The sequence below is a fragment of the Protopterus annectens genome, chromosome 3.part0, assembly GCF_019279795.1.
Source record: "Protopterus annectens isolate FY-2018-M chromosome 3.part0, PAN1.0, whole genome shotgun sequence".
Classification (NCBI taxonomy): domain Eukaryota; kingdom Metazoa; phylum Chordata; order Ceratodontiformes; family Protopteridae; genus Protopterus; species Protopterus annectens.
In genome coordinates, this window is record NC_056731.1 from 1,274,605,308 (window position 1) to 1,274,630,221 (window position 24,914).

At 38.2% G+C, this 24,914-nt stretch overlaps 1 protein-coding gene across 4 annotated transcripts in view; it reads right to left on the reverse strand.

The window, feature by feature from the left end:
* Positions 1-24,914, reverse strand: part of LOC122796727 (exocyst complex component 3-like protein 4) — a 2,022,901-nt gene that overhangs the window by 751,739 nt on the left and 1,246,248 nt on the right. For all 4 annotated transcript variants that reach the window (XM_044065430.1, XM_044065431.1, XM_044065429.1 and 1 more), the window contains one exon: positions 19,057-19,174. In XM_044065430.1, the coding sequence (XP_043921365.1) occupies positions 19,057-19,174 (118 nt within the window). The remainder of the gene's footprint in view (positions 1-19,056; positions 19,175-24,914) is intronic.

A 24,914-nucleotide genomic window follows, 5' to 3' on the forward strand; every position in this document is an offset into this window, starting at 1 on the left:
GAGATCCATGCGATGTAAGAGAAGTAAACAGGATATATTACTGTGCTGCTAAATTAATAACTGATAAAGCTCTACCACAAGAACACAGGGTAGCAAGGGAAAGTAAGGGAAGAAACCAAATACCATCATGGAAGTATCGAATAGAGAAAACTATAAAGCAAATAAGACAAGAAGTGTCACTGTTAGAAGACTATGGAAGAGGGAAAAAATCAACAAAAATACTAATAAAGATAGATGTGATAAAAGCAATGTGCAGTATTTGAACAGACCAGGATCTATCATGCACTATTGCAAATAACAAACTAAAAATTTCAGCACAGGTGGAAAAACTTAGACGATACACAGATAAAGATAAAAGAAAAGTACAAAATAAGCAATTTATTTATGACCCAAAAAAGCTTTATAGATAATTGAGAAATACGGTAAAAAGGATTGAAAATCCACCAAAAAAAGAGGAACTAGATACATTTTGGAGAAGTATCTATGAAGATCCTATGGAGCATAACAAAGATGCTAAATGGATAGAAGTAAAAGAAAGAATAAGAAGTTTAAAGGTGCAGGATATGAAATGGGATGAAGTAACAGTCAGAGAGATTGAAACAAAGTTAAGAAAAGGCTCTAATTGGAAAACCCCAGGCCCAGATGCAGTACCTAACTTTTGGTTAAAAGTATTAACATCTTTGCACGAAGATTTAGCCATGAGTAAGAACTATTTATATGTGCACCCTGATCAGACACCAATCTGGCTAACAGCAAGGAAAACAATGCTACTACTTAAGAGTGAACCTGCAAGCTTCCCTAAAAATTATAGACCAATAACTTGCCTTCTGATGATGTATAAACTATACATGGGAATTCATGCTGACAGGGTTTATAGTCATTTAGAAGAAAACTCAACTATGGCAGTAGAACAAAAGGGCAATAAAAGAAAGTCATATGGAACAAAGGATCATTTTATTGTTAAATAAAGTTATACTGGATAACTGTAAAAAGGGGAAGAATTTAAGTATGGCATGGATTGACTATAAAAAAGCATTTGATAGTATCCCACATTCATGGATAAAAGAGTGTTTAAAAATGTATAAGATACACCCCTACACTGATCAATTACATTGCAGTGACCATGAAACAGTGGCAGACCACTTTGCAGTTAAGCCATGATAAAGGTCAGATTATTAACCCAAGATAAAAATTCAAATGGGGGATATTCCAGAGTGACTCTTTGTCAGTGTTGCTATTTTGCCTTGCCACTAAACCATTAAGCTGTTTACTTAACAGCTTAGGGCAGTGATAGTGAACTTATGACACATGTGTCAAAGGTGACACACCACAATGTTTTGGGTGAAATGCCAGTGTTCAAAACCTGAGTTACCAAAGAAACTGAATGAACAAAAATATAAATAATATGTGACCCAGCACCACCCAGATAAAATGGATTCTCACCATCCATATCAGCACATCATTTTGGCAGCCGCACAGTTCAGCTGTCTTCTAACCACTACACAGGAAGCTAATTTTCAAGGCACAAGTGTGATATCTGTAACTGCAATCTCCAAATAAGTGCATTTGTTTGAAATCAGCTTTTGCATTTGTTGCTCGTGGGAAGTGCCATTGAATTACTTTGTGCCAGGATCCATTTCAACAACACTGCTACAGAGGTAAGGAAGTTATGAACCTCAAAGACTATTTCGGTATACTGTCTCCAGAGTCTGCAGAGGGCAGTGCTGACATTGTTTTCTCTTCGTGGTTACACTTCTGCAAAGGGCAAGTAGTCAGCATTTCTAAGTGTCTGCTGTTTTACATTCCTCTTAACTGTCCCACTTAATCCCTGCTAAAACTTCAGACATGTTACACTTAATAATGCCAATAATTAGATTTATAGACTTATTTTACTTCAGAAAATATATATTAATTCATGTTCGTTTTATTCCATTTATGTTTGGGGGAGGTGACATGCAAAGAGTCAAGTTAGGGCATTTTCTGGATTTTTGAAATGCTGAGCCCAAAAGGTTCGCCATCACTGGCTTAGGACATGGGTACAGTTTGGCTCCTAGAAAACAACAAAGTGTAAAGACTTCTCATCTTCTCTTTATCAATGACTTAAACCTGTACAGCTCATCAGATGAGGAACTGAAAGCACAGCTGCAGGCTGTCAAAACTTTTTCAGATGATATAAGAATGTCATTTGGTCTTGCTAACTGTGCAAAAGCAACCTTTAAAGCAGGAAAAATGCAGAATCCGGAAAACATCAGTTTGGGACAAGAATGTGATATAAAAGAACTTGAGCAAGAGGGAGTGTATAAATACTTGGGACATAGGCGGCCTTAGGCATAGGCCAACTAGGCGGCCTCCTAGGGCACCACTCTAGCAGGGGCACTTTTCCAGTAATCTGGATGGTGTAAATAGACCAGGATGGGGGTATCAGGTGATGTGGGGAGTGCTGTGGAGCCCTTTTATCTAGGGCACCACTTGACCTAAGGCCAACCCTGGGAACTGATGAAGGATCAACAATAAAACATGAAGAAATGCAAACAAAACTTAATAAGGAATATTTAGAAGACTTAAATTAATTCTGAAAACAACGTTGACATCTAGGAACAAAATCCAAGTTATAAACCAATTTGCTCTTCCTATCCTAACTTACAGTTTTGGAGTTATTGACTAACCCCAAAAAATGATGGATAGATTAGATAGGAAAACAAGAAGGATGCTTCATGCTCACCAAATGATTTATAAAAATTAGTGTATACCAAGATTATATATTTCCCATTCCGAAGGAGGGATGGGCCTCCTTGAAATTGATTACATGTATAGATCTGCAATTGTTGGACTCCACACATATCTGCTGACCTCACAAGACCCAAACATAGTGAAAGTTTTGAAACATGAAGAGAGTAAATCTAAGATAACTTCTCTGCTTAATTTAGCAGAAGCATATAGGCATCAAGCAGTAATGGAAAGCAAACCAGAAGTAGATAAAAATCAGGCAGCAACTGAATGTGCCAAAAAAAAGAAGAAAGAATATAAGGTGAAAGACCAGATGAGAAGGCAATAAATGTGTAAAAAACATAAATATAGTTGCAAGTATAGAAAACTTCTGGAAGAACCTCATGTTGATCAGGAACAAATGCAGGAATGGTTAAGGAGAGGCAAATTCAAACCAAGAGATGAAAGGTTAATATTGTCAACCCAAGATAGTGGCCTACATACACATTGGTTTACAAAGTCCATTGAACATGTGGGAGAAGCAGACAAATGTAGGTTTTGTAAAACCGAATTGGAAACAGGTGCACACCTTGTTGCTGGTTGTGACAATCTAATGGCAGAAGGACTGTATACTGAAAGGCATAATAATGTGGCAAGACTGTTGCACTGGGGATTGTGCAAACATTATGATATTGAAATGGCTGAAAAACACTGGAAACATGAGCCACAAAGCATCACAGAAAATGATGAAGTTTATAGCACATGGGATCACCCATTATCAACAGTTCAAAAGACAGACACTAGAAAACTGGATATAGTGGTCCAAAAAAAGAAGACAAAAGTATCATTGATCATTGAAATCGCCACACCCAATGACTACAGTGTCTTGTGTACAGAGAGACACAAAGTCAAAAAAATATCAGGATCTGCAGGCAGAAATGAGATCATTGTGGAAGATAGATACCCAAACAGTTCCAATAGTAGTAGTAGGAGCAATGGGTCTTGTAAAAAATGAATCTACAATTGTATTTAGATATGTTTCCAATCCATGTAATCCCATGCTAATTGCAGAAGTAGTCATTACTTGGCACATTGCGGGTGCTGCGAAGAGCACTTTTGGTTTTCATCAAAAATTGAAGCAATACTAATTTTATGAACTTTAATCGTACTTTGACTTAGGAATGGTGTTCATTCCCGTCATAATATTAGGAACCCAAAAGATTTGGAGAAATAAAAAAGGAAGATAAAGTCTTTTGTAATCTGGGCAGACTTACAATGAGAGCAACTCTTGGAGTCTTTCCCTGAATGTGAATTGCATTTACATTGTTTTCATCCTGTCATGGTTAAAACCCAGGAAAAAATAACAGCATAGTTCTCAGTCATACCTCTCAACTGTCCAGATGTTCACGGAATGTCCAGATTTTTGGCTCATATTTTTGGTCTGTCTCTCATAAAATTTGTGATTTTCTGGCAAATCACCAGGATGACGTGAGGCTTGACGTCAGTAAATACTGAAATACATTTGAGATTCAGACATCATATCCTTCAGAAAATGTATGTTAAAACAAACCCTGTTACTCTAGCAACTTTCTAAGTTTATAAAAATATATTTAAAATATGTCCCTATTTTTGGGCCTTTGTCCCCCCATTTTTGTCGGGCTTTGTCTAGATTTCTTGCACTAACAGGTTGAGAGGTATGCTCTCAATGAAACAGGAACAAACCCAGAAACAATCAGGGACAATCATGGAAACTTTTAAAATATTAGCACTATTAACCTGAGATATGACAGAATAAGAGAATGTGAATTGAAATGCATTTTCTGAAGTAATGGGGTAAAAGAACTCTATAACTCTAAATATTATTATCATTATTTTTTAAGTGTAATTCACCACCTTATCTCTAAAAGTCACCACCTTTCCATATGTCACCTGCACATCATCTATGTGCATTAGAGGCTATGAGTTTGAGAGTTATAGGTCATACTGGTTTCCTAACATCCAGTCTTGTCCATGTCTGAACACAAGTTTATACTTTGGAACAACATTGATATGTCATATTACCGACTGAATGCTCTGTATTTCACTATGTAAAAAATAAAGCAATATGCTGTCTGCCATAGTGACTTAACAACCAGATGTGTCTTTAATGACTTTTTGAATTATTTGATTAAACCCTTAGCACTTTTCTGATTGGTTGCTGAGCAGCAGGTGGGAAGCAATTGACATAATTTTGCTCCATAAGTATCCCGAGTTCCTTGTAAGTAAAGAGCAGCTTACTATCACTGCATACCTTTGCACGAAAGCTTTTTTGTGCCAGTGTTGTAATAGTCTTCTCAGCAATGGTTTTATGGTGAATGTGAATATCGTGGCAGTGTGATGACTGCCATTACAAAACATTCAAGAGTGCTACGAGTAGGACATTTCAAATAATTTTCTTTTTGATAAAGGCTCTAATTAAATCTTCACTTTGCTTGAATATACTTGATCACCCCCTGGTACTCTCTATAGCTGGCTCATCAATCTGGTAAACAGCAAATTATCATTCTGGATCCAAAAAGTAGAGTCCATTGAGGATAAGTTATTTGGTCTTTTCTATATGAGAAGTAATAGTTCCTTGAGTGGTCTTATTTGTCACATTTATTTTTTTGCATAGTACTGTTATTATGCACATTATGCCTTCGCTGAAGGTTGGGCATCGGGCTGGCAACTTGGCACCATAAAAATCTACTGCCAATCATTAGCAGACCGGAGTTCCGCTGTGGCGACCCCTAACTGGGAAAAGCCGAAAAGACAAACAACAACAACTGTTATTATGCACATTGGGTAGAAGGGGATCATTTTTATTTTTCTTTTTTGTTAAGAGCATTTATCAGTGATATTTTGCTTTCAGATAACATGAAAATGACAGTACCTCAGCCTTACCATGCTGTGATGTCTCTTTTATATTAAATTTTATATAAATATGTTCCTAGTAGCAGTGATTAAACCCGGAAGAGAGCCACTTTAATCAATGAAACAGCCATCATTAAGTAAAATATATCCATAGAAGACTTATGAGCTGTTATCAGTGTGAAACATTGTACATAAAAAGAATGACATGCCTTCATTGTCAAGCTGGGCACAATTATAATTATCTGTTGGCCGTGACCTTGAAGCAAATGCACTGGATTACTCTGCAGCACTTGAAAACTAGTGTGACAGAGGGGTGGTAGTTCCATAAAACACATTAGATGAATAACTCAGGAAGGATAAAAGTACATTCTTGTTGACGTGAAATCCCATTCAAAGTTGGCCAGGCATTTTTGGTACAGCTACTTTGTGAAGTGCATTCACACTATGTAGAACTGTCAAAAGGTTTAGTAGAACTCCATGGCAGTAGTCCAGCATTCCTGACTATAACCTCACTTATGATACATTCTGAGGTCAGTGCACCTTTTGAACAACCTCAGTGTTGCCCGATGACCTATGTAGACCACCCTGTTAAACACATGCTCACAGAAGAAAATGATCCTATGACAAACTCACAGTTGTCTTTGATAGCTTAAAATATCTACTGTTTTAACTTACATAAGCCCCCCCCCCGATAATTTTAGTAGTTTTTATTACCTTTAACTGCTTCAAAAATAAGCAGGGTAACACTGCCTTAGATATCTTCTGGAGTACACTGGCTATTACCTTTAGCAGATGGCTTGCCCAGGCACAACTCTGAAAGCAGTGTCACACTAGAATAGTTGTTAATTTGGATTAATAGTCATTTATTAACTATTACTGGTGGCAATGATGAACTAACTTTTCCTGCTTTTATTAGTGTCATGAAAATGGTATTAGCTATTTTGCAGATCATTTGTAACAGCTTAGTACAGGACTGACTGAACAACCTACCTGTCTGAATCTGAAGACTATTATAAAAGCTGACTCAACTACCTCACTCTGAACAGTATTATAATTTCTGGCCATATTAGTGCAAACTGTGAATGTATTTATGTACAATACACCTGTTTGTTCATTATGTTTACAGCATTATATGGGACATATTCACCTGTTTTGTAAATTAGTTTTGTCCAGAAGCATTAACCTTGTTAAAATATAGAGAATAAATAAACAAAAGAAAGAAATCCATTACACTACTCAGAAAATGTTTCGCTTCTAGCTGCAGATAAACATGCATTAGATTGGTCTCTGTGAAAACTTGCCCCTGACAACTATATAAACATAACCATAACACACAGTAAATAACACTTCATAGCATATATCACTGGGTTTATGATAATTTTAATGTTTTCAGAGACACGTAAATCACATATTTTCTATTTATTACTAGCACAATGAGCATGGCTGATTTACACTATTCTACTTACAACTGCATTCCTACAGTTTTCAGCCTTTGCAGTTTTAACTCTGTCTTCGGCACACCTTTGCAGTTTTAGCTCTGTCTTCAGCCTAAGAACATATGCCATTGACTTAGCTTTATGAATGCATTAGCTGTCATGCTGTTTTAACTTAGTCTTTCTCATACACGCTCTAAGGTTTTAATTTCTTTCATAAAATCTTAGGGTTATAGGATCATAGGAAAGTACAGTTGTGTACACTTACCATAAATGTAAATGTTCAAGTGTATTCACTGTTGCAGTCATCACATTTGGGTTATCCCTGCCAGGGTAGCCCTCGGCCAGCCTAAATATCAGAGACTTAGTATTTCTGCGTCAGTTGCTGTCGTTTGAGGACTGATGTCAGATCGTCAGTGGTATAAAGGAAGGCATCCGATGCCATTACATCAGTTTTTCCTGCCCTAACCTGTCAGGAGCCCCCAAAGTAGGAGGCCAGGCTCTGGTGGCAGAACCCCACCAGTGGAAAATAAATACCAATATGTCCCTTGTAAGGAAAGAAAAACAACAAGGAAGAATGGTAATAAAACCAGAAAGAGAATAAAGGGGGATGGAGGAAGGGAAACCAGGACTGCAACAGTGAATACAGTTGGACATCTACATTTATGGTAAGTGTACACAGCTGTATTATGTTCTTCATGTGTCACTGTTGCAGTCATCACATTTGGGTAGAATTCCAAAGCTGAGGAAATGGGTGGAGGCAGTCCAGGAAGCTAGGGGCTGGCTAGTATGCCCTGCAAGAGTCCAGAGGCAAACCCTGCCCTGGATTTGGAGAAGAAAGGCAGGTGGTAATGCTTGGTAAAAGTATGAACAGATGTCCAGGTGGCAGCCTCCAGGATGTCCCTGGTGGGGACTCCTCTGAGGAAAGCTGCAGAGGTGGGGGATGCTCTGGTGGAGTGCGTCCTGACCCCCTTGGGGGGAGGCTTGCCATGCCGTTTGTAGCAGAAATGGATGCAGTGTGCTATTCATTTGGAAATGGTTTGCTTGGAGATGGCTTTGCGTTCTGCCCCTGAAGCAAAGCTAATCAGCAATTGATCAGACTTTCTAAAGGGTTTAGTCCTGTCCAGATAGTATCTGAGCTGTCTGTGCACATCTAGAGAGTGCAGAATCCTTTCCCCCTTGTTTTGAGGGTTAGGAAACAAAGTGGGTAAATGGGTGGATTGGTTGAGAGCCACACTGAGCACCACCTTGGGCATGAAGGATGGATTAGTTCTGAGGGATACCCTGTCTTAATGGAAGATGATGAAGGGTTCCACAGCCATGAGTGCTTGCAGCTCAGAGACTCTTCTGGCTGAAGTGATGGCCAGGAGGAAGGCCATCTTCCAGGAGAGAAATTTTAGCTCTGCAGAAGAAGCTGGTTTGAAAGGAGGCAGGGTGAGCTTTTCCAAGACAAAGTTAAGGTCCCAAGCTGGTGTTGGTGCCCTTCTGGGGGGCCTCAAGTTGCTAGCTCCTCTGAGGAACTGTTTAATCAGAGGGTGTGGGAAAAAAGGTTGCTCAGTGGGAAAATGAGCAGAAATAGCAGAGGCATGAATTTTTACAGAGGAGAAAGAGAGGCCACTGTGCAGTAGGTCAGCTAAGTAATCCAGGATGAGCGGGATGGAGGGCTTTGATGTATTGGCCCCCTTAGCCTGGATCCAGGTGCAGAACCTTTTCCATTTATCTGCATAAGACTTTGTGGTGCTAGGGCATCTGACCTCTCGGATAACATCCAGAACCTGTTTACTGAGGATGGCAGATTGGTCAGGGCTTAGGGTATAAGCCAAGCTACCAAACTGAGTGTCTGCAATTGGGGGTGCATGAATTCCCCTTCCCTCTGTGTTAGGTTTGGAATCTGAGGAAGATTCCATGGAGGCAGCGGGGACAGGTTGCGCAGCAAGGGGTACCAGTGCTGTCTGAGTCAAACTGGAGATATGAGAACAGTCCTTGGTTTTTCCTCCCTTATTTTGAGCAGTACCCTGGGAATGAAAGGTAGGGGAGGCAAGGCATAGACCGAGAGGTTTACCCAGGGGAAGGACAGAGCATCCACTTTCCAAGCCATGGAGTGATGCTGCCTGGTGCAGAAGTTGCTGAGCTGATGGTCGGTGTGGGAGGCAAAGAGGTCAACCTCCGGGGTTCCCCATTTCTGAGTTATTAGGGAGAAGGTGTTTCTGTTGAGCTGCCACTCATGGGGGTCCAACAGCTTTCTGCTTAATTGGTCTTCCAGGGAGTTGAGAGAGCCTGGCAGGTATTGTGCTAACAGGTGTATTTGCATGGAAGAGAGTGTGAACCAAAAGGTCATGGCCAGCCTGCACAGCGGGTAGGAGTGAGTCCATCCCTGTTTCTTGACATACCACATCACAGTGGTGTTGTCTGTTTTGATCAGGAGAACCCCTGGAGAGAGAAGGGGTTTGAAAGCTATCAAGGCCTGCTGCACAGCCATCATCTCTTTTTGACTGATGTGCAGGGGGAGTTGCTGGAGGTTCCATTGGCCCTGTATGCACCTGCCGTCCAGGTGTGCACCCCAAGCATAGTCTGATGCATCTGTGGTGAGGGTCTGGGTGGCAGGGTGTGGGGAGAAGGGCAGTCCCTTGTTGTGGGTGCAGGCTGTTGGCCACCAAAGAAATTCCTTCTTCAGGCAAGGAATAATAGGCAGAAGAGTTTGCAGATCTTGAGAGTGTTGACACCAAACGCTCTTTAGGTATCATTGAAGTTTCCTCATATGCAGCCTGACATATGGAATAAGAAGAATGCAAGAGGCCACAATCTCCAGGGATTGCAAGATTTTCCTTGCAGAAAACTGGGTCCTGGTGGCCAGCTGAGAGAAGTAAGCTGATAGGAAAATTTGTTTCTCTGGTGTAAGGCATGCCATCTGGGTTGCTGTGTCTAGACTTGCTCCAGGAAGATTATCCTTTTGGTGGGTACCTGTTTGGATTTATTTTCGTTGATTGTGCACCCTAGGGAGGTTAGTAGGTCCTTTACAAAGGCCAGGTCTTTGAGCAGCTTTTCCTGGTTGTCTAAGCAGGGGTAAATTGGAATATTTCTTTGTCTGCAAAAGGCAATGGCTGGAGCCAGGCATTTAGCAGCTGCTGAAGGGTGAGCATTCTGAATTTTGTGATCACCAGGAAGGTGTTTAGAATGGATAGAGTGAGGATGGGGTGCAGGTGCCCTCTTTTCTGGGCACCAGAAAAAGTCTGGAGTAGAAGCTTTGGCCTATCTGCTCTGCAGGAATGTGCTCTACTGCCCCCAAGGAGAGCAGGGAATGGATTTGCTTATGAGCCTCTGTCTACTGATTTGGTGGTAGATCCGGGAATCCTTTTGGGGTTGGAAGGGTGTGGAAGGAGAATTAAACCCCAAGACACAATGTTCAGAACCCATTGGTCCTTGGTAATGGTGGCCCAGGTGCTTGACTGAAAGGAGAGTTTTCCTCCTAGGGGTATGTGAAGGTGAGCAGAGGTGAGGTCGGGACGGGGCGTATCATTGTGAGTTCTTACCATAAGGGGGTGGCTTAGAACTCCATGGTTTTGAAGTAGAGGTAGTCCACTGCTTACATCCCTGCAACCCCTGGGGTTGCTGTCTGGGGGATCTGTTTCCATGGGGCCTAGGCTGGCCCTGTCTACTTGGAGCAGGAAAGGACCAGTGCTTGGAGGGCAAATGCCTGCTGAACCTAGGGGGCTGAACCTGTATGAAATCTTTAAAAGTCTGCATAGATTTTGCCTTTTCTTCCATCGTTTTTAAGACCAATTCTGCTTTAGTACCAAATAAGTTATCTTTGTGCAAGGGTGCATCCAACAATTTTGATTTGACATGGTCTGGCAGGGGTTGTTCCTTAAGCCATGCATATCTTCTAATGACAGATCAGGTGACTGCTGCCCTGCAAGAAGCTTCTAGGGTGTCAGAATCATAGTGCAAAGTGTGTTTAGTTACTTGACCAGCAGAATGCATTAAGTCCTATAAATCTTTAGATTCTGCCCATGCAGGAAAGGAGGAATTTTTTTGTTTAAGGAGTTCCAATGTATGTTGTTGATACTTAAGCATATGGAACTGACATTTTAGTGCCCTGATAGCAAGAGTAGCTGAGGTGTATACTTTTTTACCCAATCTGTCCAGTGCTAAGGTATCCCTGTCTGAAGGGGTGGGATTCTTAGCTGAGGTTGCTTTAATCCCTTTAGGCCCTTGAGTAATGACCTGAGGGTCAGCTGTTGGATTTTTAAAAAGATATTTGTGAGAGTCAGGGACTCTGTAGTACCTGTCTGGTTATCTGGGAGCAGTTGGCAGGGCATCTGGAGAAAAGCTGGATTAAAGGAAGACATCATCCACCACATCTAGGACCGGGGGGTTGGCTAATGGCCTGTGTTGTGGAAGGTCCATGGACTCTCTGTCTCTTTTCAGACTGTGGGTAGCCTTGACTCTCCCATTGGAAATGCTCCCTTAAGGTATGAAGGGTTTTCCCAAAGGAAAAATCCTCTGGGGGAGAGGCTGAAGTAATGGATTCCTTTGCATCAGAATCCTCATATGTGGAGAGAGGCTGCATGTCTTCATAGTCAGATTCATCTGACTCTTGTTCAGACAAAACTACTGGAAACATATCTCTTTTCCTTTTTGAGAGAGTGTCTTGGCTTCCCCTAATCAGCATGACAAGGTCTTCTGCCATTTTAAGCCTTTGAGACTGAGGCAAGGGAGCAGGTGCCTGAGAATGGATAGTCAGTTTCTTGGGTGTGGTTCGACCCCTGGGCCTAAGGAACTCTGTTGATTTTGAAAGAAAGGAAGCCGTGAAAGAAGGCACCAGTTTTTGTCAGGATTCAGTATTGCGAAGGACTTCCTCAGAAGCCGGTGCCTGCACAGCGGCTCCGGACCCATCCAAGGTAGAGATGACCGCAGGATCCTTAGACAAAGAAGAGTTCTGCTGCAGACCAGACTCCGAAAGGGTTTCAGTAGTGGCCTGTGAATTAACTGAAGCGGGCATCAGGGGCTGTGAAAGCAACTCACTGAGTTCTGGAGGACTGATGACTAGCTTAATGGAAGTGTCATGATAAGGTTTGGTCCTGTGTGGTCTGTCTCTGTCTTTATCTTTATGTTTTTTCAGAAGATCTGCTGTCGGATAGCTTACCGAAGCCATATCGGAATTCAAGGACTGTAAATGGAAATAACTGGATACAGTAAGGGCCCAACAATGAATAGTTCTGGTGTGAAACAAAGCACAGAAGTGACAACAAGGGACATTGTGGTCTAGGCCTAGACAAGTGACGCAGTAAGAGTGGAAGTCCCAGTGTGGTATTTGCTTTCCACAGGCGAGATAATTAACTTTTTCTAACATCGGTTAGTGTAAGAAAAAAGGATCCCCCCAATGAGGTACTTAGCTTTTGAAGACTTCAACTTCAATTCAGAAATGAAACTCAGGTAGCATCTGACTGGCACTCATGCAAACTGCTTCGGCTTTGGGCTCCACGGCAAGAAAGACTGATGTAATGGCATTGGATGCCTTCCTTTATACCACTGATGATCTGACGTCATTTCTCAAGTGACAGCAACCGATGCAGAAATACCAAGTCTCTGGTATTCAGGCTGGCCAAGGGCAACCCTGTCAGGGATAACCCAAATGTGATGACTGCAACAGTGAAACACAAGGAACATTTACATGGCAGGTAAGTCTGAAGACCATTTGCACCTTGCCAAATACCACCCACCAGATGTGCCTTCCGCTTCCAGAAAGGAAAAACATGTCAGGCCAGGGGTGAACTTGCGAGCATGTTTCCAGTAGTCAAGGCCAGTCTTATAAGAGGCAAGGGTGTCACTCTGGTTAATATGCAGATGCAATTTGTTCCAGAGATGGGGCAACTATAGGGTAATAAATTTGTCCCACCAATATGCTTTATGTATGTGTTGGTGAAGGTTTTGACATTTAGTTTCTGTGTCTATACAGCCAATTGTCCTTGTTTTGTACCTGCCAGCAGATGAAATGTCTGTTCAGCCTTAGCTTTGTTACTGGAAGTTTGTGAGAACAATGTAATGTCTTAATGAATACCAGTTTAGCAGAATTTCCAGTATCCACTCTACCAAGCAGTGTTAGACATCTCTCGATCCATCATAGAAGTATAATGTCTGTGTTTTAACATTGTAAGTCAATGTCACTTTAAAATAATAAAAGAACTAAGAGGATGGCTACAAAAGGTCAGTGCTGGAATGTATACCAAATGAGGAAACAACAGAGCATGACCACCAAGGCTCTGGACATATATTAAAATGAAATAGTCTTTAATAAAAACATAATGCACAATAACTAAAACTTTGATTATGTACAAAATAGATTAGAGCTGTTGGGCAAAGCCATTACCCTTTATCAGATCTAAATACAACAGCATTCACACTGGTTAAATGTAGATTCCAACTAATCAGAACTTTCAAACAAACTTATGCCTTCTCAAAGCAGGTTTGAGTGGAAAACAGGTGTTCAGCCCAGGGGATGTGTCTGCTCGTAAATTGCTGATCCAAGTCATCTCAGCAAATTCCGTTTCTGCCATCACATATTTGATTTTAATACACGTCCGGAGCTTTAGTGGTCATGCTCTGTTGTTTCTTCATTTGGTATACATTCCAGCACCAATCTTTTGTAGCTGTCCTCGTGGTTCTTTTATTATTTTATTGTTTGTTCAATGAGGGGCTACACATGGCTGAAGGCAATACCACTGTTAATACTGAACTGGACTACTGTCCTTGTTCAAAGACTGCCTCCAGAAGGTTTGCTTCACTTTATGGAACAGCTTTAGATTTATGGTAAATCCATCACTGCATTTGGATTTTGAGAAGACATCCATTTCTACTAGTGATGGAGTTGGCAATTATGAATATTTTATGGCAGCATATAGAGAGCTGGAGGATTTGCTACAAAAATTAAGAAAGATCTAATGGTAGCGTCTTCATCTAGAAGCATGCCTTCATTACAAGGTGATCCCAAGAGGGTTAAGAGTCCTGGTGATGCCTGCTTATGATAATACTCATCCTGCATTATTAGAAAGATGGCAAATGATTAATCTTGAGACTAGTTTAAATTACATGAGGTTGTTACTGGAGAACAACCTTTTATTGGAAGACGAACTGAAACAGGCTGATAGCTGATATAGAAAAAAAGTTTTCTGGTGGTATTTATACTGTTAAGCTACATGAACTTTATTCCAATATTTCAATGTACAATATGAAATTAGAATGGATTAAGATAAAACTTTTAAGGGATTTTATGGAATTTTAAAAATGGAAGAATTTTTCAATGGCCTAGATATAGCTTTGGTAAGAAGTCCAATATTACTTCTTCAACGCTAATACAGGGTGATAATTTTGTTAATGAACTAATTGACATTAACAAGCTATGGACCAAAATGAATCCCATCAAAACATTAATTGTAATGCCAATACATCTTATGCATGCACAGAGAAGACTGAAGTGAATTCTCCTTGAAGCACCAATATTAATTTACAACATCTAACACATGTGCAGAGAGATGTCTGGGAGACAATGCTGATACTAACTTGGGAGCTAGATGTAAGGACACTTGTGTGTTATCCTTGGTTTTTCCAGTGCTCCCATTACCACTAATACCACAGCATATATGCAAAGGGGACCTCTCCCTAATCAGAATGAGGAAAAGGAGGAAGATCTCAACAAAATGCCAATACATTCTGCTCCTACCATTTCTGATTTGGTGGTGAATTTAAGCTGCTACATACTTCATTGTTAAATAAATGTTTATTCTTTATTCCTGCTGTCCCTTCCCATATTAGTGATGCCATTATTAATTTAAGAATGTTTTGTAGGGATGTGATGCTGAAGGATATTTATGGTATGAATACCACTAGTGAGTCTCATATGTTAAAAAGACCTAGTCTCTTTATATCTCAAAACAATGCTATACTGGTTGCTTTCCTTAAAGTGTGTGAAGCAGATATCTATAAGAAATTTAATGAACCTAGACACCATTTTCACAATTTAAGCAATGAGGATAGGCTGGCTTTGAAAGAACTAATGCATAACGGCAATGTTGTGATTTGTTCAGCAGATAAAGGTGGTGCTTTTGTTAGTCTGGATACGTTTCACTATCATAATAAGATGCCTGACATGTTCAGTGATGAAGCTGCTTAGCTAATTGATCATAACACTGTCAACTGTAAGATCACAAGCATAAATGATGTTTTATATGATTCACTAATATGTCAGAAAATAGATGAAGTTCTCTATGACTTTTTCAAGATTGTGTCCCCAATGATACCAACTATAAAAGGCCTCCCCAAAATTCATAAGTGCTTTGAGCATCCCCCTTTCCACTCTATAGTTGCTCTAGCAGGATGGGGGACAGAACCTTTATCTAGCTATATTGAACATGAACTGAAAAATGCTTCTACTGTCTTAAGGGACACTAAGGATTTCCTTGATTCTCTCTAAACAGTCACATGACATTACTAATTCTAGAGGCTATCTTATGGTTACATTGGACATAAACAGTCTCTTTGTGGTAATTCCTAATAATTATGGGATTATGGCCATAAAGAATTATTTGCATAACAAGAAAGGTTATTCCAATAAGAAGACTGAATTACTATATCAACTATTAACTAATAGTGTTGGATAACAATATTTTTTTGTATGAAAAGAACATCTGACAGCAAAAACGGGGAGTAGCCATGGACACTCCCTGTGCTGACAGTTATGTGAATATTGTATTAGCATACTGCGCATCTAATCATGTAATGAATGGGAACATATTTGGTTCAAATATCTCCTATTACAGTGGTTCATGGACAATGTATATATTATGTGGCAGGGGTCCTTGGAGATTCTTAATGAATTTTTAATATATTTAGAGACTACCGTTGAGTTTCTAAGATTTCCAATGAAACAATCTGCTACAGTTAATGACGTTTTAGATGTCCAATTTTAATTTGATAGTGGGATAAATACTACTATCCATCAGAAAGATTGTAAGAGGAATGGCTTATTATCCTGAGACAGTATGCATCCACAACATATTTATGATAATACTGTGAAAGGACAGATGCTGAGGAACTCACAGTTGAACAACAGGGAGGAAGAAATTGAAAGAGCAAGTGAAGTACTGAGTCAATAATTTATTGATAGAGGTTACAATAGAAAGCATGTATATCAACATATAAATAATGTTAAGAAGTTGAGAAGTACTCACGGAAGACAATTATTTTCATCACAAACATCAGATAATTCTTCCACTACTAACAGTTTAAGTAATCGTGACTGTTCACAAGTTAGATTAATCGTAACTTACTCTGGTGAAACAAGTTATGTCTGTGACATTATATGCAATAACTGGAAGAATCTGCCTAGTGACAAAAATGTTATAGTAGGTGATGTACCAGCATTTTCATTTAAGAATAGAAATTTGAAAAGTTTGTTATGTGGAAGATCTATAAGCTACCATAAAATTTTGTCAGATAGAATTGGAATTTATTCCTGCAGAAGCTGTACTATGAGTAAATGCATCAACAAAACTCAAGATTTTATTCATCCTATTACTGGTAAAAGTTATATACACATGTTATATACTAACTGCAAAACAAAAAACACAGTATACTTAGCATGCTGCCAACAATGTTCCAATTTTTAATCTGGCAAAACCAACATGCAGCTTAAAGAGCATATATCCAAATATATAAGTGATATTAAATTGAAAGATGAGAAAAATCCCCTATTTAAACATATAATGTTAAACAATAGTCATACTTTTGCTTTTTGGTCTTACAAGTTATATTACCCAATCAGAGAGGGGGGTGATGTGGTGGCTGAAATGGAATTTGCCAAAATTACTTGGATTGACAATCTATGAGCAGACACACCCCCTGGGCTGAACACCTGTTCTCCACTCAAACCATCTTGAGAAGGTGTAGGCTCATTTGAAGGTTCTAATTGATTGGAATCTACATTTAACCAGTGTGAATGCTGTTGTATTTAGATCTGATGAAGGGTAGTGGTTTTACCCGAAAGCGCTAATCTATTTGGAATATAGTCAATATCACTTCAGTTAATCACCAAGGGTTACTTGATTATCAGAATATATCTTTAATTTCAATGCTGTTTCTTTCAATTGTATATTCAGGACATATTTTTTAATGTATAACAGAAATTATGTGTAATACTAAGCCCACATCTAGCTCCATTGTTAGTTTTAGACCTGTTGTCTCTGAGTGACCAATATGATTTTTCACTTCGTGCAATTCCAGATATAATAAGTTGTCCATGACAGCATCTTTATCACATCAATTTGTCCATAATGCAATCCCTCTCTTTTTCTGTGTAATCTACATTTTGTATGCCTAAGGCCCAGTGTTTGCTTTCTTGCACCCTACATCCATTTTGACATACTGCTGTCTACACATCTCTCACACACACACACACACACACACACACACACACACACACACACACACACACACACACACACACACTTGGTTTAAAGAAAAAGACTGTAGGAAAGGTCATAAGAAATGTGGCCTTTCTTATGACCTTTCCTACAGTCTTTTTCTTTAAACCAACAGTTTTTGGCTCCTTACAGCTATCCATCAGGTAGTCCAAGGACCTCTCCTCATTCACCATGTCTACCAAACTTGATGGAGATCAAGACACCAATGGCAGCATTATGCTAATCATAAGAGTGTTCCTCCTGTTAAGTCCCTGCCTGAGTCCTTCCAGCAATATCCTGTGGGTGGGTCATGCAATGAACATCACCACTGTTCCACCTCTCACTTCCATAAGAGGTTACCATCAGTAGGACTTCCTCGTCCACCCTCAGGCTACACATGAGTTTCTTGTTTCTATGATCTCTGTCAGGAAAATCGACAGTCTATGGGTGTTCCAAGCAAGCACCCTCTCCTCCCAGGATGGGCACTGTTCCACTCTCCCTGCCTGCTCCATTAAGCACCTTAGCCAAGAATCGAATACAGCTTCCTGAGCCAAACCCATAGCTTTATCCCCATATGTGACTAGCACAGGCTTTCAACCAGCAATTGCTGGGGTCAAGTGATACCTTGTTACAGTAAAAATATGACTGCTGTAATTTAGTAGGCTAAGTATCTTGTTAACTGGGCAGTGAGCACTCACTCACTCACTCACTCACTCACTCACTCACTCACTCACTCACTCACTCACTCACTCACTTTTCATTGAAATTCAGACAAATTTCTGGCAGCCATACAGTATGGTGTTTAGGGCATGGTATAATGGTACAGGTTTTCCTGATGACACATTTTGCATATACTTTCATAATATCTGCTGACCTTAAAAAGTTGACTGGTACAGGTTTTCTTGATGACACATTTTGCATATACTTTCATAACATCTGCTGACCTTAAAAAGTTGACTACACACTTGACAATGTTCTACAAACCTGTATAATTATGTAATGTATTAAGATTTACTTTCTTTTTTGAGTCGATTACTCTTACTGAATCTAAATTATACAACAGTTACCACTTCATTGATGAAGTTGTCAAAAGGCTGAAATGCTCTTCCTTTGTTTTTACTTAATAAACTGTTATCTTAATGGGCACTTGACAGTATGGAGAAATACTTGTATTTGATATGTAAAATGCCATTCTAATATGCAATGAAAGTAAATAAAAATACTCAAGTTACAAAATGGTGATTTCAGGAACAAAATAAAAGTCACAGTTGTCAAAAAATCATTCTCACATATGCTGCAGGTTCAAAATAATGTGACAGATGTGTAGATTCATTGTGTGCTTTGCATTACTAACCTAAAAACAGGAACTGGATATTTCTGCCAATGTTTAGGAAGCAATAAAGATGCAAATAAATAACATTTTTCCTTTCTCTCTTTTAGAAAGTATAGTACACTAGATGAAATGTTTCATTTCCAATATTGGAACAAAAATGAAATGTAACAGGAGCTGGTAACACAATAACTAATATAAAGCACAACAAGAGAAGTGCAATCATTTACAGAATTACCTGTACAGCCTCACAGTAATCATTCTTCAGTTTATCCATAGTTGTTTGATCTAAGAGCTGTCCTAAGTTTTCAACATTTACATCAGGCTGTAGATCTTCGTGCCTCAACACCTCTTCACTAATGAGTAACAAAAGTGAAAGATTAGATTAGACGCTCATAGCCAACCTAACAACTGAAATACTGAGCATGTGTTCTGTACTCATTTTAATTTTCTGCACCTATTCCTCCGTAAACATGGTTAAGTGAGTTAACAACAGCAATAGCAATCAAGAAAAATGACTTTATAGTTTTTTAAACTAAGAAGCTACATGGCAGAAATGTATTAATTTGCAATGAACACTGAATCACTACCAGAACGTTGTAATTTATGGTTGACTCCTCACAGGTAGATAACACAATCAATACTTCAAAGGGCTAAGATTTCATTATTTATTATGTATTTATTTATTTATTGACATTTGCTGACCGGGAAAGTCCACTGGGTCCAGAACCCATTTTCAGTGGAGGCCCGGATGGAAAATCTCCAAATTTCAGATTCAAAGCATACAAGACATAGTTATTACAGTTACATTCAAAGTTTCAATTACACAATGTTTTTTTTTTTTTTTTTTTTTATACAGTTCTGCGGCCTATAAGATTTTCCAGACATTAATAATGTAGTATACACATCCAAAAGTATACAAGACAATATTATATATATCGAAACATATAAAGTTTCAATACAAATACATCCAGAAATAAAGTTTTTTTTTTTAGTTTTGTGGCTTGGAGGATTATGTTCAAAATGAAAGTTTTGAGACGTTTCACAGTAGTTAGGCATTTAAGTAGCTGTAGTTTCTATTTATGAATTCATAGATAATCTTAATTTTCTGTAATAACAGAAGCAATCTATATACCTTGAGTCATGCTATATCACTACGACTAGGCATGACCCAAGCACTAGGCTGTCTGCTAACCTCTAAAAAGTAAGGGATGAACATACAATGTGTCAGTTATAAAATGTACTTCATGTAGCAAGATATCCGAAGCAAGTAAATGTAACAGGCTTAAATCCTCTTTATAAATAACAAGGCATCTAGTTTTTAACCAAGCAGTTCTCATTGCTAGAAAAGTGTTTTCTCATTACTAAATGATCAAGTAAATTTTATTAGAATTATACTACTGGACAATTGAAACATTCTCTTCTAATTTCATGTTTTATCCATTAGATAATCACCCCTTTTCTCTTAATTTCCTATTTAAATTCCTAGATGCTGAATTATATATCTCAAGCTAGCTGATTGATGATGATTTTAACAAAGATGATTTTCCTGAAGCCATTGCAGCAAGTCTGCTTTGGTCAAATATCAGGGAGAATAAAAGTAATTAATTGAATAAATGTCTGATTGGGGATTACATTAAAGTTTGTGTTATGTTATGGTTAGCATCAGGCATAAAGTTTTGCTTATTGCCGGAGTTAGCGTGTTGGAATTTCTCTTCTAGTAGAAATAATTACTTGCATGACCTACATGAATGTCAACAAAATGGGTTTCAATTTGTTGCCTCTGTGCCTTGATTATGTTGCTTTTGATGAGGTTTTCTTTCAGTGATGTGATGTACAACTAGAATTTAAAATAGCATCTTACATACAAGGTTTTTTTTGTACTGTTATGAAGTATTATGCTAAATAGGCAGCATACTTGCAATGAACCTCCCCTTATCATGGCAATCCTTTCTCATGGATATCAAAAGCAGCAATATCTTACAGCAATGGGCAGTTTACAAAGCAGAATTAAAGAATCATAATTATGGCTGACTACCAAGTTTGCAATATTTTTGTTTGAGCTGCCAACCTCATCTTTTAAAATGAAGCACTGTCCCCTACTCACCAAACCTGACCAATGCACTCAGGCCAGGATGAATATCTGTCTGACATTTAGAACTCTTTTTATTTGTGACTTTAAAATTGTACATATTTTTGTGTACCTCAGTTTGTGTTACAGTTGCCTGAACAACATCTAGTTTTTGTTAGGATATCACATCTACAAATGATGCTCTTATTGTGTTTCAAAACGTATGAACTTCAAGTTTCACTTCATTACATAAAAGAAATACTATTTCAAGTATACTAAATGTTAATTGAATCTTTACAATGTTTAGGAAGTGAAAACATTTCTTCATCAAAAGTATGTATTTCAACAGCTGTGAACCGATTGTAGAAGATGACCATTTTTGTGTAAACTGCCATCAGTTTGCATTAAATGCTATGATTCAAAGCTGCTGCAGTTCCTCTGATATTTCAGACATACTGCTGCTTTCAGGATGACATCTGTATCATGTGTATTTTTGTTTGGTGAATATTATGCATGAGTATTTTAAGTACAGCACCTTTAATGCCTGTTAAAGACTCTTCATTGGGCGATCCATTTACCGAGTACAAACATCAGGTCATATTTTGCTTTGGTACTCATGGATAAGTTGAAGGCCTGCAGTTTGCTCACTGTATGTGCAAAACCAAGAAGGATTAATCTCTAGTGCCCTGACTGGTGGTGATCCATTTAACAAATAAATGTACAACCACCCTGCTACAGGCCCCATGAAGAGCTCTGTGTCTCTCCAACCTAACACCACTCTAAGTAATCAGCTGCAATAACACCTTTATCTTTAACCCGACTGGTGGATACATCGTTATATAAAAAGCACAGTCTGGGTCTGAACTATCTGCAAACACAAACAGTTAAAGTTAACTTTGTACCTAACACCACTCTAAATAATCAGCTGTAATAACACTTTTATCTTTAATCCAACCGGTGGATACACTGTTCTATGAAAAACACAGTCCGGGTCTGAACTGTCTGCAAACATAAACAGCTAAAGATAACTTTGTGTAAATATCTACCTGTTTGACCTAATATTCATTATCCCCTGGACAGCACTCTCCTTTGGCTTGTAAGCAGCACCCCCCCCCCTCCACACACACACTTATCTTCCAAGTCTCTTTTATTCCCTTCTGTTAGCAAATAGTAACCATAACTGACTGAATACTAATAATAATATAGTGATAGATGCATATGATGTTAAAGCAATCATATAAACATACTATGAACAAAAAGAAAAGGTGATATGGTGAATGACCGTGAAGGAAATGTCTACATTCTTGAGATGGCAGACTATTATAAGAAAGATGTTGCAGCAGCTAAAGTACAAAGCATGCTTTATGCGGCTAGTAAGCTGGAGGTTTTCTGACCCTCTGAAGTACTGGAAAATGCAAGGAAGAAATGGATAAGTAAGCCTTAACTCAAGTCATTCCAAAACATACCTTACATGTTATACTGCAGGTAGTGGAAAAGTATTAGATCTGTGTTGAAATTTTGCTTAATAATACATTTCTAATGAAATATAAAATGCATTTCATACTGGCAAGTATGAATATTATATACAAATAGATATTAACTTCATATCTTCTACATCACATATTAATTCACAAAAATATTCAAACAGTACTTGCAGTACATGTTATATAGATAGGCCCAGGTACTTTATCCAATGCAGTTGAATCTCTCACCTGTATGCTGTCCCACTTATCCCACCTTCTTCTGTCAGCCCTTTGAGACTCAGCCTAACTTTGTACCATCTCTTCCAAATGGATGATTCATTAAGCAAAACAAATCACTCAGTGCAGCATATCCAACTCAACTTCACTCATTATATCAGTTTCAGTGGATTTAGTTTAAAAACTAAAATGTCATGAAAAATTTGTAGTAACCTCACTTCTAAATGTGATTAACATAAAAGAGTACTTACCACATACGAAAGTATAAGAACTAAAAATGTTTTTAACAGAAAAATAACATTTTCTTTTATTTCCTAAAATGATGCTTAAACTTAACCCTCTCTATCATACACTTCTCTGTTCTAATCCCCACACACAAACCTTTTACACTTGTTCTTTTATCTTAACTTCTGTCTTACCTTTCCATTCTACAGACACTGCCAATACTTTTTCCACATTCATATGACTTGTAATCAATGCACACAGCTCACCTGCATATACCACATCTTTTAGTACGTCTTTCCTGACACAAACATACACCTAAATAAACTTAATTTTTTTCTAAAGCTATGGTTTTGTCTAACTGCAGTGAGGTAAATAGTATAAATATTAGTAAAAAGCACTGGGTCATTCTGGGCTTGGACAAAACTTTAAGTGACCATTTTTGTCAAATGCCAAGATTTGTAAACAAATTTAAAAATCATATATGGAACGAAAATGCTCTCTTAGTATTAATAGAATTCTAGCAATGTTTAAGTGTAGACATTGCAATTAAACACTGAACACGGCACATATAGAATAGTAAGGGAATATCATAATTGCCAAACTAAGAAAATGATATACCTAGTAATATGCGGAAAATGTCAATTATACTACTTAGGAAGACCAAAAGGGCCTTACATTCTCATATTTATGAGCATTACTATGATATTGAATGTGGAAATGTGACAAACTCAGCAAGCTGTGGAAGTCTGTAGAAGTTTAAAAAAATATATTTTCTGTTATAGAACAATTTCCACATATAATAAGGGATGATAACTGGGAAATCAAGTTAGAGTATTATGAATTGTGCTAGCAATTGTTTAATTGCAGCTTGTCTTCCCAGTTTTGAATGACAACACATCTTTAAGTAGCGTTTTGAAATTCTGCTCAGTTAAATTCTAACACTACGGTGTTAAGATTTTATAAGATTTAATTGATTTTAAATGTGTTCAAATCTTTATTTATTTGGATACTGGGCCAGCTGACCAATGTCATGTCATTTTTAGGATATTTAAGTTGTTGGTTTTGTAATTATTAAATGCTTAAATTTTGAATAAAAATGGATTGCTTTTATGGACTGGAGTGTGTTTTTGTTTTTTACAGTTATAAACATAGCTGTCACATCCACACTGCTACTAAAGCCCTAATAAATCTATCCACATATGCTACATAGAAAAGTAGACTTGAATAAAAACTTAATCAACTTAATCAACCTTCCATTAATAAAACATTCCCCCTCATCCCATTGTGTAAACTTCTTTAATAAATTTGAAAACCTTTTATACCTCTGACCGAGTTCAAATATGGTTCTCCATAAAGACTCATAGTTAATATTACCACAATCATTCTCTTGATTTAATAGCGAAGTATAAACATCAACCTACACATTCATTCTGTGACCACTCTAAGAAGAATAAAATATACTGTGTCCCTTTGCCCTACATGTCTAAAACATACTGATCGTGTTTGACAGCCTGTTCCTGTGAAGCTTCAGTTTCAGATTCACATTTAATGAAAAAATAGGCCTCCAGTTATGTATACCCTGCAAGTTCCCCTTTTTGACTAAAAAAAAAAAAAAAAAACAATATATCCACTTCACAGAGCTATCTGCTACCTTGTTTAAAATACTTTGAAAGATTTTTATCAGCTCATCCTTCAGTAAAGGTTACAAAAACGTATATACTGTCTAAGACAAACCATCCTACCTTGGAACCTTCATATTATCTGCTTCTTCAATAACCTCTTACCACTTCCAAAGTAGCCTTCCTACTCTGTGCCTCAACACATGTGCTTCATACTTATCCCCATACGTTCAGAATCATGTTCAGTGAACATTTTTGTCATATATCCTGTTAACATACACATTCATACCATCAGCATCCATAACTGATATTCTGCACTAATCTCTTAATTCTTTATTGTCATTAATGCTGCTCACAAAACTCCTCCTACATCACTTCTCCAGCCTATGCAACACAATCCCTTATAGTGTATTCATAATAAAAATATAAGCTTCCAATTACTCAATAACTTAGTTTTACCTTTTTTTCATAAAAAAAAAAC